Source organism: Scardinius erythrophthalmus (assembly GCF_964197995.2).
Source record: "Scardinius erythrophthalmus genome assembly, chromosome: 13".
Taxonomy (NCBI): Eukaryota; Metazoa; Chordata; class Actinopteri; order Cypriniformes; family Leuciscidae; genus Scardinius; species Scardinius erythrophthalmus.
Window position 1 is genome coordinate 7,920,013 of NC_138233.1, and position 17,300 is coordinate 7,937,312.

General features: G+C 37.2%; 1 protein-coding gene across 4 annotated transcripts; it reads left to right on the forward strand.

The window, feature by feature from the left end:
* The first annotated feature begins 9 nt into the window (after positions 1-9).
* Positions 10-16,901, forward strand: trappc11 (trafficking protein particle complex subunit 11). 4 transcript variants are annotated; one of them, XM_081382905.1, is made up of 30 exons: positions 10-278; positions 810-1,021; positions 1,611-1,780; positions 2,159-2,250; positions 2,338-2,452; positions 3,190-3,289; positions 3,849-3,922; positions 4,757-4,853; positions 5,078-5,211; positions 6,059-6,206; positions 6,288-6,381; positions 7,070-7,149; positions 7,416-7,494; positions 7,611-7,665; positions 7,755-7,900; positions 7,983-8,044; positions 8,203-8,335; positions 8,829-8,959; positions 9,037-9,192; positions 9,284-9,471; positions 10,398-10,546; positions 10,751-10,872; positions 10,980-11,099; positions 11,279-11,344; positions 12,725-12,881; positions 13,038-13,149; positions 13,400-13,491; positions 13,614-13,747; positions 15,314-15,481; positions 16,208-16,901. In XM_081382905.1, the coding sequence occupies exons 2-30, from the start codon at positions 818-820 to the stop codon at positions 16,247-16,249; spliced, it is 3,420 nt and encodes a 1,139-aa protein (XP_081239031.1). In that variant the 5' UTR covers positions 10-278; positions 810-817; the 3' UTR covers positions 16,250-16,901. The 4 variants fall into 4 exon arrangements, with proteins under 4 accessions (XP_081239031.1, XP_081239033.1, XP_081239032.1 ...); XM_081382907.1 differs by having other exon boundaries at positions 26-278; positions 2,180-2,250; XM_081382906.1 differs by having other exon boundaries at positions 226-363; positions 2,180-2,250.
* The last annotated feature ends 399 nt before the right edge of the window (positions 16,902-17,300 follow it).

Genomic DNA, 17,300 nt, shown 5'->3' on the forward strand with positions numbered 1-17,300 from the left:
AAGAACACCAGGGGGCGCTTATATTATCTCAGCGGAAACCATGGGGGACCGATAAAACACTAGGGGACAGCTAAAAAAAAAAACAATTTCATTTATTATTTTTCCACACACATATTTTGGGTTGATGTGGAGCATTTAATTAGGAAATAACTGGACATATGTATGCAATTTTCGAGCCGGTGAAGTGCAGGTGGCGCCAAAGAGACGCGACTTCTGGAAACCGACGCAAAAAGCCGCAGAGAAAGAAGAACAAGCAGTCATATGTTATGATGATGAAGGTGGGGTTTGAATTACAAGCAAGAGCTGAACATTAATGTAGGCCAGCCTGCTGAAAACCGTGCAAAACACTATTTGAACCTAAAGGTAAATACATTCCAGCGCATAGACTAATGTTTGCTCGTTATAAGTGACAGCGCTAGGCATATTAATACTATTTAACTGGCTGTTGCTGAGTGTTAGCTTTAGCATTCACAGAATAGCATCAGCTGTCACGGGTGACAACTGAAGGAATCAGATGCTTTGCGGTTTATCCTTTGACCGTTTGCAGCCAAATTACAGACTTCTCAAGTATAAATAAAATAATTTATGTAACGTTATGCATGTTTCGGTGTGTCATTAAGCAACTGTCTTCATATTCCGAGTTTTCTGTTGTTCAAGTCACTATCTGCAGGATCCTTGCACATAAACCATGTTCCATATTCCATAAACCACGGTCATTTATCTCTTTGTGTTCAGTTGATTGTTATTTAGAAGTCTGTGCACTTCTGTGTGTATTGACTTGATCTGTGTTGATTGTTTTTGCTGGTCAGGCGGTATCATGAGTCCTGCGCAATGGGATCTTCCTCCAGAGCTGTGCTGCAGGCCCATGGCCTTTGTGGCTCTGACAGGCCTGGATGTGGTTTATAATGCCATCCACAGAGCCATATGGGATGCTTTCTGTACCAACCGGCGGGCAGACAGAGTACCTATCTCTTTCAAAGTTCTGGCAGGAGACCATGAGTATCCAAAGTGCAGAACCAAGGTGAGACACAAGAGCTATGAAATTTACTAAAGATTTTTTTAGAAATGTCTTATACCAGGGACACAATGTATGATTTTGGGCTGTCCCAGATGAAAGATGACCAATTGTGGTGATTTCTGTGGTCGTGGCTCCTAAACGGTGGTCCTACGTTGGACAGTGAGAGATGTTTAAAGATGGCTTGCGACCAAAGTTAGCCTGCGATCATTATTTGACAGTGTCATAAATGTAGCATGACCATCTCTCAGTGTGTTTGCTGCTGTCTACTGACTAGCCAATAAAAAAAATGCACCATGAAATAGCGCTAAACTACTTACCTCAAACTCCAGTTGCAAAATTTACATGCCTATCTAACCTTTTTTTTCAGTGCACATAAAAACCACAATTGCCAAAGTATAATTCATCTGGCTCTATTTGTTTACCACTAGCCGTATGCTGATGATGTTTTATTCTTCTATAGCCTACTAACTTGTGTCGTAGACTACGATTCACTAGGTGTCATCATCAAACAGTCTACATACATGTCGTACCCAAAGAAAACAAATTAATTTAACTCTTGCCACTTGGCTTTTGTGTTCTCTTTTCTTGTCAGAGAACATCGTACGAGTGGTACATCCCTAAAGGGATTCTGAAGACGGGTTGGATGAACAAACATCTCAACTTGGTGCCTGCGCTGGTCGTGCTGTTTTATGAGCTGGACTGGGATGATCCGCAATGGAAGGAAAAGCAGTCCGAATGTGCAACCAAAGTGGAAATTGTCAGGTAAAGTTTTATAAACGAGTCATGATTGTCAACTAGTCATCTAACAAACAGCTTCCCTGTTCTAAAATTGTTTATTTATTTATTTATTTTCAGCATTTATTTGAATTGGAAATCATTTGTAACATTATAAATGTCTTTACTGTCATTTTTGATCAATTTAATGCATCCTTTCTGAATAAAAGCATTCATTTCTTTAAAAAAAACAAATTGTATTGACCCTAAAGTTTTAATTAGTGGTGTAAATCTGGATACATGGGTGCAAAAACGTTTGTTAATGGTTGGTGAAAAATCAATTGAACTCCAAATTTGAAACAAAATAGAGATTTTGGACAAATCCAAACAGGTTTTTTTAATTGTTGTTTGTTGATGTCGGATCAGAGACATATTTTTTTCTCACAGGACAAGTTTACAGGGAAGAAACACAAAGGTTGCTGTTGTTTTGATTCAGAAGAAAACTCCTCTCCCACCAGGTATCACAAATCTAAAATCTGTGTTTCAGGGACTTCAATCTGTGTCTTGGCTAGTTGTTAATGGGTAAAGATGTGGTTGTGTCTCAGGTGAAGATCTGGTGGCGTCTGAGAGGGCTTCTGCTCTATGTGGTGCCTGTGACCTGTCTGGGAAGTCCCTGTTTGTCCTGCCCCATACTGACCACCTGGTGGGGTACATCATTAGGTTAGTCTCACCCCTGTTTACACCTGGTATTAAGATGCGTTTTGGTTGATCGGATCACAAGTAGACTACGGAGAAACATACCCGTTTACACCTAGTGTTTAATCCGTCTCTTTTGTCCACGTTGAACCATTTCTGTCCTAATTTCTTAAAGGGGAGGGTCTAAGTTTAAATTCCGTCTGTCTAGCCCACATCCCATAATGTTTACACATTAGGTCAGTAGGCGGAGAGTAGGTGGTCCTTTGTGGCTGTTCGAACACATTCGACCACATGAGCGTCTACACTACAAAAGCAATCAAGTTGAATGTTTTTTCGACTACCTCTGGAAGTGTCGAATGTGGATAAGCTCAAAACGTTTTAGACCCCGTTTACTCCAGTATTTAGATTCGTCCACTTGTGATCCGATCGACCAAAACGCATCTTTGCTAAGTACTCATTAGCATTCAACAATAAAAACATAAGATGTTTTATGAATAATATGTTAATAATAATATAAATATAAAAGTAATTTTAGTCTACAAAAAAACATAAATATAAGGTCCTTTTTATTTACTTTTGTGTTATGTTTATAAGGGTATTTAAAAGTTCATTCAATCACTGAATTAAAAAAAATCTAAAACCTGTATATACTGCCTCAATTGCAGCCTAGAATACATAACAAAAAGTGACGGAAGCGATTGACAGACAATTTTGTGCATTTTTCATTAATATTTTAATTTGGTGTATTTATCTGCGTGCAGGTTGGAGAATGCATTCTACGAACATGCTCAGACCTACTATTATAATGAGATCAGGAGAGTGAAATCTCACAAGGAGTTCCTCAACAAAACTACACACCAGGTAACTAGGAGCCCATTCTTGAACTAAACAATTAAACACCTGAATTCATTATAAATGACTTTTAACCTTTGTGCAAGTATGTGAAGTTCATAACTCAAATAGAGGCATTACAACCAATACAAAAGCGACATATTTTGAATGCATAGACTACATAAAGAATAGGACATGCAGATGATCTCATGCAAAATAAGTACTCCACAATTATTAATTTGGTCACACTTTAGTTTAGGGTCCAACTCTCAATAATAACTACGACTTTTACCTCAATAAACTCTTAATTACTGCTTATTAATAGTAAGTAAGGTAGTTGTTTAGTTTAGGTATTGATTAAGGGATGTAGAATATAGTCATGCAGAATAAAGCATTAATATGTGCTTTATAAGTACTAATAAACAGCCAATATCCTAGTAATATGCATGCTAATAAGCAACTAATTAATAGTGAGAATTGGACCTTAAGCTATAAGTGTAACCATTAATTTTATTATGGTTCTTGGCTTGTTAGTCATCTGTTGAGTGTGAAAAACTTCTGCAAAACCCTTGAATGCTTTGAATTCTAGTTGCTGTTTGTCAGGCACCAGTTTAAGATGGGCTTCTTTAGTGAACTAAAACAGGACACTCAGAACGCCCTCAAGTAAGTGTTTTTACATTGCTATTTTTACATTACATTTTATTTCCCTGCATTAGGGTTTGAAAACCTTTTTAACATGGAATGAATTTAACGCATATGAAGAAAAAGCTGTGAGGGATAAACTTACTGGCTGCATCCGAAATCGCATACTTCCCTACTATATAGACAAAAGTGACAACTTTTGTGACTACATGTGACAAAAGAAGTATGTCTGAATTTACAGAACTCATAAAGGAGTAGGCAAAAAGTACCCGGATGACTTACTACTTCCAGCGAGATTCTGAAGTGTGCAAATGATGGACACTTTACTATCCCTTGAGGCCACAGGAGAGGATATGTGAATGGAAGTGAAGCAATGTTACTGACGCTGGTCGGTCACATGATAATGACAGCATGGCAGATGTAGTGTGCCCAGATCACAGTAGTATTACACACATACTGTATAGAACATACTTTTTTAGCGGTTGTTTAGTAATTACTTATTCAACATAAGTACCTGCTCAAGAGAGTATGTGATTTTGGATGCAGCCACAGTCTTTATAATGAAACGCACTCTATAAAAGCCCCAGATCACATAATTTCACAAATGGCAAAACTGTTTTATGGAGTTTTTGTCTCCTGAATGTTTTTTTTTTTCCTAAATACATTTCTTCAGCTGAACAATCTGTATGTTAAACGAATCCATTGACCGCACTGTATTTCTATCCCTCACAGCCTCGTTTTCATTCCTGTCAAAAAGTAAATATAGCACTACACTGACTAGGGTCTATTGCCTAAATAAATATTTAGTATTTATTCATAAGGACCCTCACACATTCTGTGTGTTCTGTCTCACAGATATTACAGGACTGCTTACGTTCTTATTCATGAACTCCGAGCTCATGAAACCAACATGCTTGAGATCAAAACCATGGCTGGATTCATCAACTACAAGGTAAACTAGATTATTAGATGTTCTGAGGAAAGTGTGAGTGGTGCTTGCACACGGCCAGTATGAGGTGTCATCTAAACAGTTGTGGCCAGTATGAGGTGTCATCTAAACAGTTGTAAATACTGCACAGGAAACTCTGTTCATTTCCTGTTTTCATTTTCTTATAAACAGCACTGTCACGTTCAGTTGCATTTGGTTCAGTGTCTAACAGTGGTCTTCTCTCGCAGATCTGCAGGCTTTGTTTTCAGCACAACACCCCCCTGGACGCCATCGCTCAGTTCCGCAAACACATCGACCTCTGCAAGAAGAAGATTGGAAGTGCAGAGCTGGCGTTTGAACACACCGCCTGGATGTCCAAACAGTACGATTCAACCCTGTCATATGCATACATTCTTATTTCATGTTCTTAGACAAAGATTTTATCAATGGTAAAGGGTTTTGGGGTTTTAGGGATTTGGGTGTAATTACAGATCTAAAACATGTCACAGTTTGACTATGATTTGTAGTTTTTTGAAGTACTCTTATTGATGCCTTGTGTTTCTGGTTAGTTTATGTCCTCCCCATTGTGTAGACAGATTGAGAGGGAGTGGGAGTGAGAGGGATATCTCTGAAGCAGAACATTGTAGAGGGAGTGGGATATTTTCAATTAACCAGACATATCTCGGCACCAGAACATTGTAAAGAAGTGTGGGTGTTTTTTCACCCTAGCAATCATTTAGACCATCCTTCAACACTACACCAAATGCCTCATTGTGTAATGTTTTCAACGCATGTTGCTCAACAAACGTAATAATGACTCACCACATGTAGAAAAAAGGAAAGCTTAGTTTAGAAGTTTAGAATTATTAATTTTTGAAAAGCTATTCCACTTATTGCTGACCTCTTGGTTTGATTTTTTTATATTTTGTAATCATTATGATCACAACTTGTAATAACAGCTTTAATGAGATTATTTCTGTCTAAATGAATACATGATGTTAGCTAACTGCATGATTTTTGTATTATTAGAACTGTACGTTTCTAACATATGGATATTACTTGGGACACAGTCACCTCTGATAACAAATTACTCTAAACTGTAATGTAGACGCATGCATTTTCTGTAAAGCTGCTTTGAAATATGTATTGTGAAAAGTGCTATACAAATAAATGTAAATTGAATTGTATTCATAAATGCACACAATTGTTTGTTCTTTCTCTCTCTGTAGGTTTCAGTCATTTGGTGATCTGTTCGATGAAGCTATTAAACTTGGCCTCACCGCCATCCAGACCCAGAACCCAGGGTTTTACTATCAACAGGGTGCTTATTATGCTCAGGAGCGAAAGCAGCAAGCGGGACAGCTCTGTGGTCATGAGGTACTGCTACTCACAATGCAATGCATCATTAATGTCATCTGCATTTATTTGAGTTTGTGATGCGAAATGGTCTTGTTCCAGCCAGGTGTGGGCTATCCTGCACCCGACCCATTAGAGACCCCCTCCGGAGCTCTAGACTTCTACGGACAGAGACCTTGGAGACAGGGGCATCAGAGTGAGTAGTGGCTTGGGAAGCACTATCACCCTTTCTGAATCTATCTGTGTCTTTGGGTGAATCTTACAAAACCAGTCCAGAACATGTTGTGTTTCGCCCCCAAATCCAAAGAAGCAAATTATTATTATATATAATATTAAGTTATTTAATTGTATATTTTATTATTTAATTTTTATTATTTTCATGACTATTAAGCATATTGACTCCTTATTATCATAATGTGGATAAAAAAAATGAATTCTTATTACTGTAATAAAAAAAAACAACTCTGCTTGCCCAATTGGGTTTTTACGTGCCGTCAATAATTCAATAGCCCCAACAACGATAAAACAAGAAATAATACATTTCATTTTTAGTGCCATATTCTAAACATGCCCATTATATTGCAAAACTTTACTGATTGGATGTTTCCAAGACTATTAAAAGTCGTTTTTGCATCTTCCTTAAAAAAGACTTTATACAAAATATAATTTTTGAAATTAGTTTTTTTTATCAGACGTGTTTTTATTCATCCATATAGTTTATATGTGAGTCGAGTCAGCTTACATTAAAAATAGTAATAACTTTATAATATAGTAAAATGGCATGAGTTGCTGGTGTCATGTATAAATATGAAGCTTGGAAGTTTACATACTGTACCTAGGTGTTATGAAGCCTTATTTCTGACCCAGTGACCTTTGACCCTCAGGCATTGACCCTCCTGACTCTGAGAAGGAGAAACAAGGCATCCTCGCTCTTCAAGTCAAAGAGAGAGATGTGCTTCACTCGGTGGGATATCTGCAATACCTGTTATTTCATGACATACATTAAGTTATATCTTCTGGTTCTTTTGAGAATTTAATTTTCAGACTCATGTTTTTTAAGATGTGAATGTTCAGGTCAGAATGTATTGAATTCTCAGAGTGAGTCAGTCATGAGGAGTAAGGAATTATAAGGAATGCTAAGGGCCTTTTTAGGAATTTGAACAGTTATATATTATATTTAACAGCAATATTTCTCTCATAATGGTTGTATTTATGTGTTTCTGGTGTCAGGAGCTGATCATTGCTCTCCTCAGTAATGCTGTCGCCCAGTTTAAGAAGTACAAGTGTCCACGAATGAAGAGCCATCTCAGTTAGTCCAGAAACACACTTTCAAACATTCATCAACCAGATTTCCAGTTCTTTATTTAATTGCTTAGTAAAGCAAATAACATTCTTGCTCTCTCTTTTTTCTGTCTCCTTATGAAGTGGTTCAGATGGGAGAGGAGTATTATCATGCAAAAGACTACACCAAAGCATTAAAGTGAGTTAAATTCAGAATACACTCTACTCCAGTATACACAGATACAGCTCTGTATTCCTAATATGAGTTATTGTATTGTGACTCCTCAGACTGTTGGATTATGTCATGTGTGACTACCGTACTGAGCGCTGGTGGTCTCTGCTGACGTCTATCCTGTGCACGGCTCTGAAGTGCTCCTACCTCATGGGTCAAGTGAAAGACTACATCACCTACTCCATGGAGCTTGTGGGCAGAGGTATATTAACACCATGTGTAGACTCTCAGCGTCACCACATTCAAAAGTTACTGTATTAACATGTGTATGTGTGTGCGCTTAGCCTCTATCCTCCCTGAAGAGCAGAAGTCGAGGATTGAGAAGAATCTGATTAAAGTGCTCATGGTATGTATGGGAATATTGTTCAGAGGGCTTGGCAATATATTTGAAAAATGTTGATATGTTCTGTTTTTTTGTACTTAATATTCTGAAAGTCCTACTGTAGATATATATGGTGTGTTAGTAGGGGTTATAAAGTTGATATTTTCTTTTGCGATTGCCAGAATGAAGTTCCAGAGCCTGAACCAGACTGTGACCCGGTCTCCGTGAAGGCGGCCCAGTCACTGTGGAGTGACCGCATCTCTCTGGCCGGCAATAATGAGATCACCATTGAGGTCCAGGACTATGCGCCCTTTGGTGAGCTTTGGAGCTGATCGGTCTAAATCATTGATTAGAAAACCTGCAAAACCAACAGCAAGTCTCTTATCCAGCATTTATTTGATTAGAAAAATAGACAGTAATATTGTGAAACATTCTTACAATTTATAATAGCTCTTTTCTATTTCAGTATATTTTAATTTATTCCTCTGATGGCAAAGCTGAATTTTCAGTATCATTACTTCAGTCTTCAATGTCACATGATCCTTTTAAAATCATTCTAATATGCTGCTGATTTGCTGCTCAAGAAACATTTCTTATTATCAGTTGTGCTGCTTAATATTTTTGTGGAAACTGATACTGTCTTTACTGTCACTTTTGATCAATTTAAAGCATTCTTGCTGAATAAAAGTATTTTTAGTAATTTAAAAAACTTTTGTATGATAGTGTATATGTTATTATTTTTATGTTGGCTGACATTATTGAACAAAATGTAATGATGTGTATGTTTATGTTCATGTCCTCCTCTCAGTTCAGTGCAAAGCCAAGTTCCTGTCCCCTAGTTTCCACATAGATGAGCCTGTCCAGCTACATGTCTATGTGAGAGCCGACTGTCCACATCCTGTGCGCTTCTCAAAACTGTGTGTCAGCCTCAGCAACCAGGTACAGCACACCTAACAGTGACACACATCACTCCCTGACATTTGGCTTTTTTCTTAATGGCGACATTTTAATTGCAGGAATATAACCAGTACTGTTTGCTGGAAGACGCCTCTAAAGGTAAGGATATTCTAGAATCTTCCAGCCAGGAGAACATGTGTCTCGTTCCCGGCAAAACCCGCAAATACTGCTTCAAATTTGTAGCCAAAACGGAAGATGTCGGAAAGAAGGTTGAGGTAAAATATACATTTTCATTGACTTAATTTCAACAGATCTAATGGTGCCACAGCTTGTACATAGTGCAAAATTTTTATTTTTGTCTTTCAGATCACGAGTGTGGGACTCATGTTAGGCAGAGAGACCGGCCGCTACGTTTATCTGACCTGGCGGGGCGGCTGGGGGGATGCAGCCTCTTCCCATGAGACTTTGCTGGCGTCCCGCTGCTTTAAGAAGAGGACACGCTTCCCAGAGCAACAGGTGGATTGGGACACCGTGTCTATACAGTCCAGCACTATGTAAGTTGAAAAAAAAATATTAGGAAATGTAGAATGTCACTGTCAGTCAGTACAGAAAAATATTGGTGTAGTTAATTTTCTTTCATTATTAAAATTGCCATGAATCCGAAGCAACATATCTTTTCTTACATCTGATCATAACAGATTATTATTAAAAAATGTAAGGAGGGTCTTGGTTATATTCATCTGTTTTTCATTGGAGGTAAATGCGAGCTTGCGGTCAAGTGTAGGAAAGTGGCAGGTTTTAAAAGGATTAAATGATTGGAGAAGTTCATCATGTGTCACCAGAGAGAAGTCTGTCGTTTCAACAGAAGATATTTTGACAAAAAATATGATATGTTTTGATTAAAGAGTTAGTTCACCCAAAAATGAAAAAGTGTCATCAGTTACTCACCCTCATGTCATTCCAAACCCCCACGTCTTCATCTTCAAAACACAAATGAAGATATTTAAATAAAATCTAAGAGATTTCTGATCCTGCATTGACAGTCTACGCAACTACAGCTTATATGAATATGAATCGCTCAAATCATATGGACTAGTTTATGAACTTTTTGAAGTGTCAAAGTGGTAGTTGCGTAGCGGTCTATGGAGGGACAGAATTCTCTCCGATTTTTGTAAAAATATCTTCATTTGTGTTTTGAAGATGGGTTTGGAACAACATGAGGGTGAGGAAATGATGACAGAATTTGCTTTTTTGGGTGAACTGTCCTTTTAAGAATTATGATGTCAAAACATTTAAATAAATAAACATGAATGGATAAGATCAAAAACATGCATTTATAAAATAGAACTTTAAATGCATGCTATTGCATAACTTTAAAGTCAAGTTACTTTCTTAATTCACATTCCTAAAAGTGCCTCTTTTGGATAGTTTTAAATTTATGAACATAAAATGATTTTTTATTTCTCATCATGCCCTGTAGGATCATCTCCAGAGTGCCCAAAATCTCTGTACAGCTGACTCATGAGCCTCCAACACTGACCAATGAGATGTACTGTATGACGGTTACCATCCAATCAGAAGAGGACACTGTGGCCAAAGACCTCAAACTTACTGCAGGCCTCAAACCAGGTACTCACGAAATCTTAAAGAAAATTAATAAACGTTTCTTACACAAAAGTACCAACAGATCTTTTCTTCCGTATTGTGACATTGTCAGAGTGAAATGGATTTTTTTAAAAGTGTATTGCAAAAACGTGTGCTGTGTGAAGATCATAAGTGCGAATTGTAATGCATTTGTGTGTGTTTATTGTATATTTCTTTTGTTTCAATTAGGTCAGGATGCCAATCTCACACAGTCGACCCAAATCACACTAAACGGCTCTGAGGTGTGTGATGATTCTCATCCTGCCCTGCTTCCTGATATTCCCCTCGGAGATCTGCAACCTGGACAGAAGGTACAGCATCTTTTCACTGATTCTCACAGATTAAATTGATTGAAACTGATCATCAGCTGATCTTGACTCCTGTATGTCTATTGTGTACATGTTTTCTTGTGTGTCAGATTGTGAAGCCGCTGTATATCCGTTGTGTGAGCACGGGATCCAGAATATTACTGTTTCACGTAGCCTATTCTGTGAGTGCCACAGTCGAGGGCAAGGACATCAACTGCAAGTGTCACAAAGTACGCAAAATCCTAACACCGTCATTCAATTGCTTGTTGAATGCTGAGAAATAGTTTTGTGATGATCATGTCAGAGCCAAACATAGACTTCACCCATAAACCTGTTTGCTTGTGGTATAATCTTTACACCGGTATTCAGTTTCACTCACAGAGTTGTATTGTTTGTTCTTCAACTGTAGGATGAAACTGTTACTGTAGAAACGGTTGTTCCCTTTGAAGTGGCCATGAAGTTTGTGTCCAGTAAGGTAAGAGCTGCCCTACCTGTTCATTTAGATGGTACATTAAGATTTAAGTAATGAAACTTGTCAAATGCCTTTTTTCTTCTTCCATGGAACACAAAAGATGTTCAGCTGCTATTTTTCTATACTGCGTAAGTAAATAGGGGTAGCAGTCAAGCTCCAGAAATGACAAAAAGCACAAAAGAAGCCCATACGACTCGCACGCTGTATTCCTTGAAGTCATACGATAGCTATGTGTGATGAGCAGACCATGAACTTCCCCTACACTGCAAAAAAATGGTTTTCTAACTAAGTTTGTTTGTCTTGATTTCCAGTACAAATATCTAATCATTCTCAAATCAAGATGCGTTTATCCTTTTGCATAATCCTTTATTCCATCATTTTTGGAGCTCATATGGGTTTGGAATGACATGAAGATGAATAGAGTGCAACAGTCGGCTTCCGGAAGTAAAACTATATTAAATTTGTCCATAGAGAAATCAGTTGAAACAAGCAAAACGTGCCAAAAGATCTCTTTAGCTAAGATCTTGACCAAACACTGAAGTATCTCTTGATGGAAAGTACATCACGACTCTTATTTCCATCAATAGGTGCGTCAGTTTTTGGTCAGGATCTTGTATTGGCAATGCAAGAGTCCAGCACTCTATAAAGTCTCCTCCGGCACATCCCAAAGACATTCAATGAATTTAAGGTCTGGAATCAGAGGAGCCGATTCATGTGTGAAAATGATTCTTCCTGATCCTCCCAACCATTCTTTCACAGTTTGTAATATGATGTATCTTAAGAAATAAAAAGCTAGACACTCCATCAGTTAGTGTTAGAAGTACTGTTGCCAAACATACAACATGCTAGAAATATAATAATCACAGCAATAATGATCCAATCATAGACTCTTAAGCTTTTGCCTATAGTATTTAAATCCAAAGCAGTGTATATGCATATTTTGCAATAAAAAAATAATGATTTTTTTAAATGAGTAGTTTTATATCGTTTTTAATTTGATTATGCCGTTCGCAATGCTTCATGGGATTGTAGTTCTTTCCCTCATTAAAGCTGTTAAGTACACAGTCTTGAACCTTTGTCTTTTTGTCTGCTATTCAGATACTTCTTTGCTTCAAATCAAAGTTTGTAATGTTATGATGTCACCATGTAGCTGGTTGGTTTGGTTCATGGCTTATAACACTTTAATGTCAACTTTTTTGAAATCCTCATGGGAGAAATGAATGGAGAAAATACTTCCGGAACCACCGCAGCTGAAAAAGTGGGCGGCACTGTTGCACACTATAGATGACAGAATTTTTTATTTTTATGTGAACTGTCCATTTAAATGTTCACAGTTTTAAGCATGTATTTTAAAAGGTTGGTAATCTGTTTTATGTGTGTCAGTTTGAGCATTTGGAGCGTGTGTATGTGGACATCCCGTTCTTGCTGATGATGGATATTTTGAGTGCGTCTCCATGGCCGATCGAGCTGGTGAACAGTGAAGTACAGCTGGCCTCCAGTATGACTGCCATCGATCAGCCCCTGAGTCAAGTAGAAGGAGGTGGGAGAACATTATTTCTGATGGTTATATTTTAATAAATGTGTTCATTTTGTCGACTTTAGTTATTTGTTCGTGCAGACAGTATTTAAGGAACTCCTGTTCGCTGTTAGTTCTGTAAATATACTCACTGATGCGATTCATTTCTGTGGTGTCCAGTCACTCTGCAGACCAGTGAGTGTGCCAGTGAGTGTTTCCTGCTCAAATGTCCTCCTGTTCAGAACGGCACCAGCACTGTCGCCTCTGGACACTACATCATCTCCTGGAAGAGGTGATGCCGCTCTTGTGTTCTCACATTTACCCAGAATGTTCCTGTATATTTTCCTTAAAGTGATGACTTTCCTTTTTTTCATGCCATGTAAATAGTTACATGAAATGAAAGTGAGAAGGGATGCCTTGGCAACTAGCTGAATTAAAGTTTTTTATATTTCAGGAAATGTTTATTTTATTTCAAGTAACGAAAATGTATATGTTTATTTGATGAATGCTAATTTCCTGCATGAACTTTTTTTTTTATCCAGAAAATCAGCGTCTGCTGAGACATCAGTGGTGAGAACAATCATTATTCTGCCACATGTGATGGTAGAGAATATTCCTCTGTATGTCCATGCAGGTCAGTCTGACAAAAACTTTCAATTTAAGTTTTTATATTAAATTTAATTCAGTATTATAGATTGACTCATCTTTGTTTACTTTCTCAGTTTTATTTTCTGTGTTTTGTTGCTCTTTTTGTAGAGCTGCCATCGTTTGGTTGTGTGCGCGAGTCTTTACCTGTCCGGTACCATCTGGAGAATCGGACCGGGCTGGTTCAGGATGTAGAGATTAGTGTGGAGCCCAGCGATGCATTTATGTTTAGTGGACTCAAACAGGTCAGAACAGAAGTTGGCTTCATATGTCCTTCACAACACATACATTTTATTTGATGAATAGTATTATGATTTTGCGATTTGATGTCTATTAATGGTCAAATGGCATGCAAGTGAACAGATAAAATATGTAATTTCTTTTTAGTGTTCATTATTGTCTCATATTGTAACTGCTGAGACATCCAGACACAAAGAACAAAGATTGTACTGCAAATGGAAATAGTTAATTCTAGGGGTGTTCACACTTGGGTTAACTCTTTACAAGAACCAACTAACACCAAGTTACAATACAAATATTTATGTTTTAATCGTTCACTTTCAAACGTTCAAACTCAAGCTTTTAAAATATCAAGTCCTTTTTGGTAAAATATTGGTGAAAGGCTCTAAACCTCTGTCCACATAAACGCTGGAAATAATGTGAATGTGAATGTAAAGAAAGTGAACCTAGCACACATTGCGTCTCCAAATGCTATATACTTCTGTAATTAAATCACAGCCTTTGATTTAATAATTGCGATTTGATAACATACAGTATATTGCTATTTTGGTCTTATTCTGATTAATTTAATAACTTATTTTGAATTTACAATCAATCTGTTCATCAAACCCCTGTTTACACCTGGTATTAAGATGCGTTTTGGTCGATCGAATCACAAGTAGACGAGAGACATTTCCGTCGGTCTCTTTTGTCCTCTTTCAACCACTTCTTTCCTGATTTCTTCGAGGAGAAGGTCTATGGGCGGGGAAATGTATGTTTGTTTGTTTTTTTAGATCTTTCGATCTAATGGAAAAAATAAGCTTGCGCAATTTACATATGAACACGACCGGAGACGACAGAAAAACATACAGAGAGCATCAGCTTTCGTTTCTGCTCTGACAGCCGCAAGACACACGTGTGTGTTAGAAATCAGGATTGAACATTGAAATAACATTGTGCATGGTTTGTTTTTCATCTTCAAACCGAACTTGGGTCTTCAGCCGACAAAGTTTAAATCCCGTCTGTCTAGAGCTCTTCCCATAATGTTCACGTGTTAGGTCAGTAGGCGGAGAGTAGGCGTCTTTTGTGACTGTATCACACATTCGACCACATGAGTGTTTACACTATGAAAGCAATCCGGGCGAATGCGTTTTCGACTACATCTGGAAGCGAATCAAAATGTTTTCACCTGTATTTAGAGTCGTCCACTTGTGATCCGATCGACCAAAATACCAGGTGTAAACAGAGCTAAATTAAAATAAGAAATGTTTCCTTGGTATCTAGCTGAAATAAGTTTCCTAGGTATGTTGTTTTATTTCAGTTAACGTTTATTTTATTTCAAGTAATGAAAAAATGTTTTTATGGTTTAGTTTCAGTTTTGGTTTAACTACAATAACGCTGATCCAGAGTAAATCCACTCACACTTAGTGCAAGGGTGTCCGAAAGCTATACAGAGAGTATGAAAATAAAAAATGTTGTTGGTTATCAGCAAATCAATGTCATCTTTCCCACAGCCCTTAAAAAGTAGCTGTTCTTATTGCCACCACACTCACTTACTCAGGAGGTCTTTCTCATTCTGTGTCTGTGTGCAGGTGCGGATGAGGATTCTGCCGGGTGGAGAACAGGAGATGTTGTATAATTTCTATCCTCTGATGGCGGGATATCAAGTCCTCCCTCAGCTCAACATCAACCTGATGCGCTTTCCAAACATCTCCAGTCAACTCCTGCGCCGGTTTCTGCCTTCACGCATCTTTGTCAAGGTATTTATTCAGACATGCGACAAATCCTACACATATGAATCTGGATGTAAGATAATGTTGTGTACCATTCAATTAATTATAAATCAGAATACATAAAATATATGGGTTATTTCCAGAAAATGCTATAAGTTAAATAGTATCAATCATATGCTTCATTATATTTACTAAATTAACTTTCATTTTGTAGAGTTATTATATTATATTAATTACATTATATTATATGAATTATATTAATTAAAATATTTTAATAAATTAACTTTCATTTTGTAGAATGCCCGTATTAAATTATATTATTATTCAAAATATTTAATAATTTAACTTTCATTTGGAGAATGCTCATAATATATTATTCAAAATATTTAATAAACTAAAATGAACTTTGTAGAATGCTCATATTATTTTATATTATATAATTCAAAATATTTAATAAATTAACTTTCATTTTATAGAATGCTGCTTATATTATGTAAAAAAATTATAAAAATGTATACATTTGGAAAAAAAACATTTCTGCAAAACAAAATAAATTCCTCTGTTGTGAGACTGTTGAATTTCATTGCATTGCAATTCATCTTTCTGTCATTCCAATTCAAATTCCAGTTCAGCATCCTGTGAGCCATTTCTTAATTTCTGCCCAACCCTAATGGATGAAACTAAATTTGTGGTGTTATGAGATTGTTTCATGAGCGTAAAGGTCTCTCTCTCGTGTCTGTTCTGATTTCTCAGCCTCAGGGCCGAAACGGAGACACTTCTATAGAAGCAGCATGAGGAAGAGAACAGCACATCTCCCAACTCTGAAGTTAACGTTGCGGGATGAAGGCAGAACATTCCTTAGAGAACACGTTTACAGCTTAATGATTTGAACTTGTGAATTAAATATTAGGGATTTCAATTGATTTATTTGTTGTGTGAGACGTCTAGATTGTTGCTTGTTAAACAAGGCTAAATGATGCCCTGCATAAGATTTGTTTTTTAATCTAACAGTCAGATTTCATCTACAGTTCTCATGATCTCTAAAATGTTCATGAAAATTACCCTGTAACTAAAACTACGTAACTGCTAAAAAATGTTAGAAATCATTAAACTGACATAGCACTAGCTGTTGTCATAACTAAGGTGTGGAGAGTGATTAAACTTTTTTGCTTTGATGTCAAAAAGCTGTTGCTTGTTGTGGTTTGTGTCCCTTAAGAGATGCCGTGTGATTGGCCAGAATTTTAATTTCTCAGGTCGTAGTAAATAACCACACCATTTGCTCGCACTGTAGTCTATTCAAGACTTTATATATAAATATACTTTACAGTTGTTTAAATGACACAACCCTTTTCAATAATGTAACCATTAAAATCATCATATTGTGAATATTAAGAAAGTGTCTTTTAAAAACATAATGTTAATGTAGTAAAAATACCTAGTCGGCATGAAACGGAAGTTGTGATAGTCGTTTCTTCCTTATTGTGACTTACAAAAGTTGGACACTGAAACTTAAACACTGGCCAATATAGCATTTGACGTTTCAAACCTATATGTGGCCAATCTTCACTGATTTTACATTCCATCAGTAAGAGCGGACAGTTAAGATTGAATTAGCAGAGCAACAGCACAGCTGTACATAAAATATTTCAATGAATTCACACAACATGATGGGAGACATCAGAGTTCAAAAGAAGACTGTTGGAGTGCGTCTCGCTGGCTCATCTGACCAGGACAGAAAATCCCTGTGGTGTATCGAGAGCTATGTTATCAAGGGTAACACCGGCACCAAGTAGGACAAACCACATCCAACAGGAGTGACTGTCGACGCAAGAGGAAGCTGTCTGAA

Excerpts from the sequence above, each read along its gene's own strand:
- trappc11 (XM_081382905.1), top strand. The coding sequence starts at position 818 with ATGAGTCCTGCGCAATGGGATCTTCCTCCAGAGCTGTGCTGCAGGCCC. Across the intron at positions 7,666-7,754 it reads GACTACACCAAAGCATTAAA|ACTGTTGGATTATGTCATGT; the intron begins GTGAGTTAAATT and ends GTGACTCCTCAG. Across the intron at positions 9,472-10,397 it reads TCTATACAGTCCAGCACTAT|GATCATCTCCAGAGTGCCCA; the intron begins GTAAGTTGAAAA and ends CATGCCCTGTAG.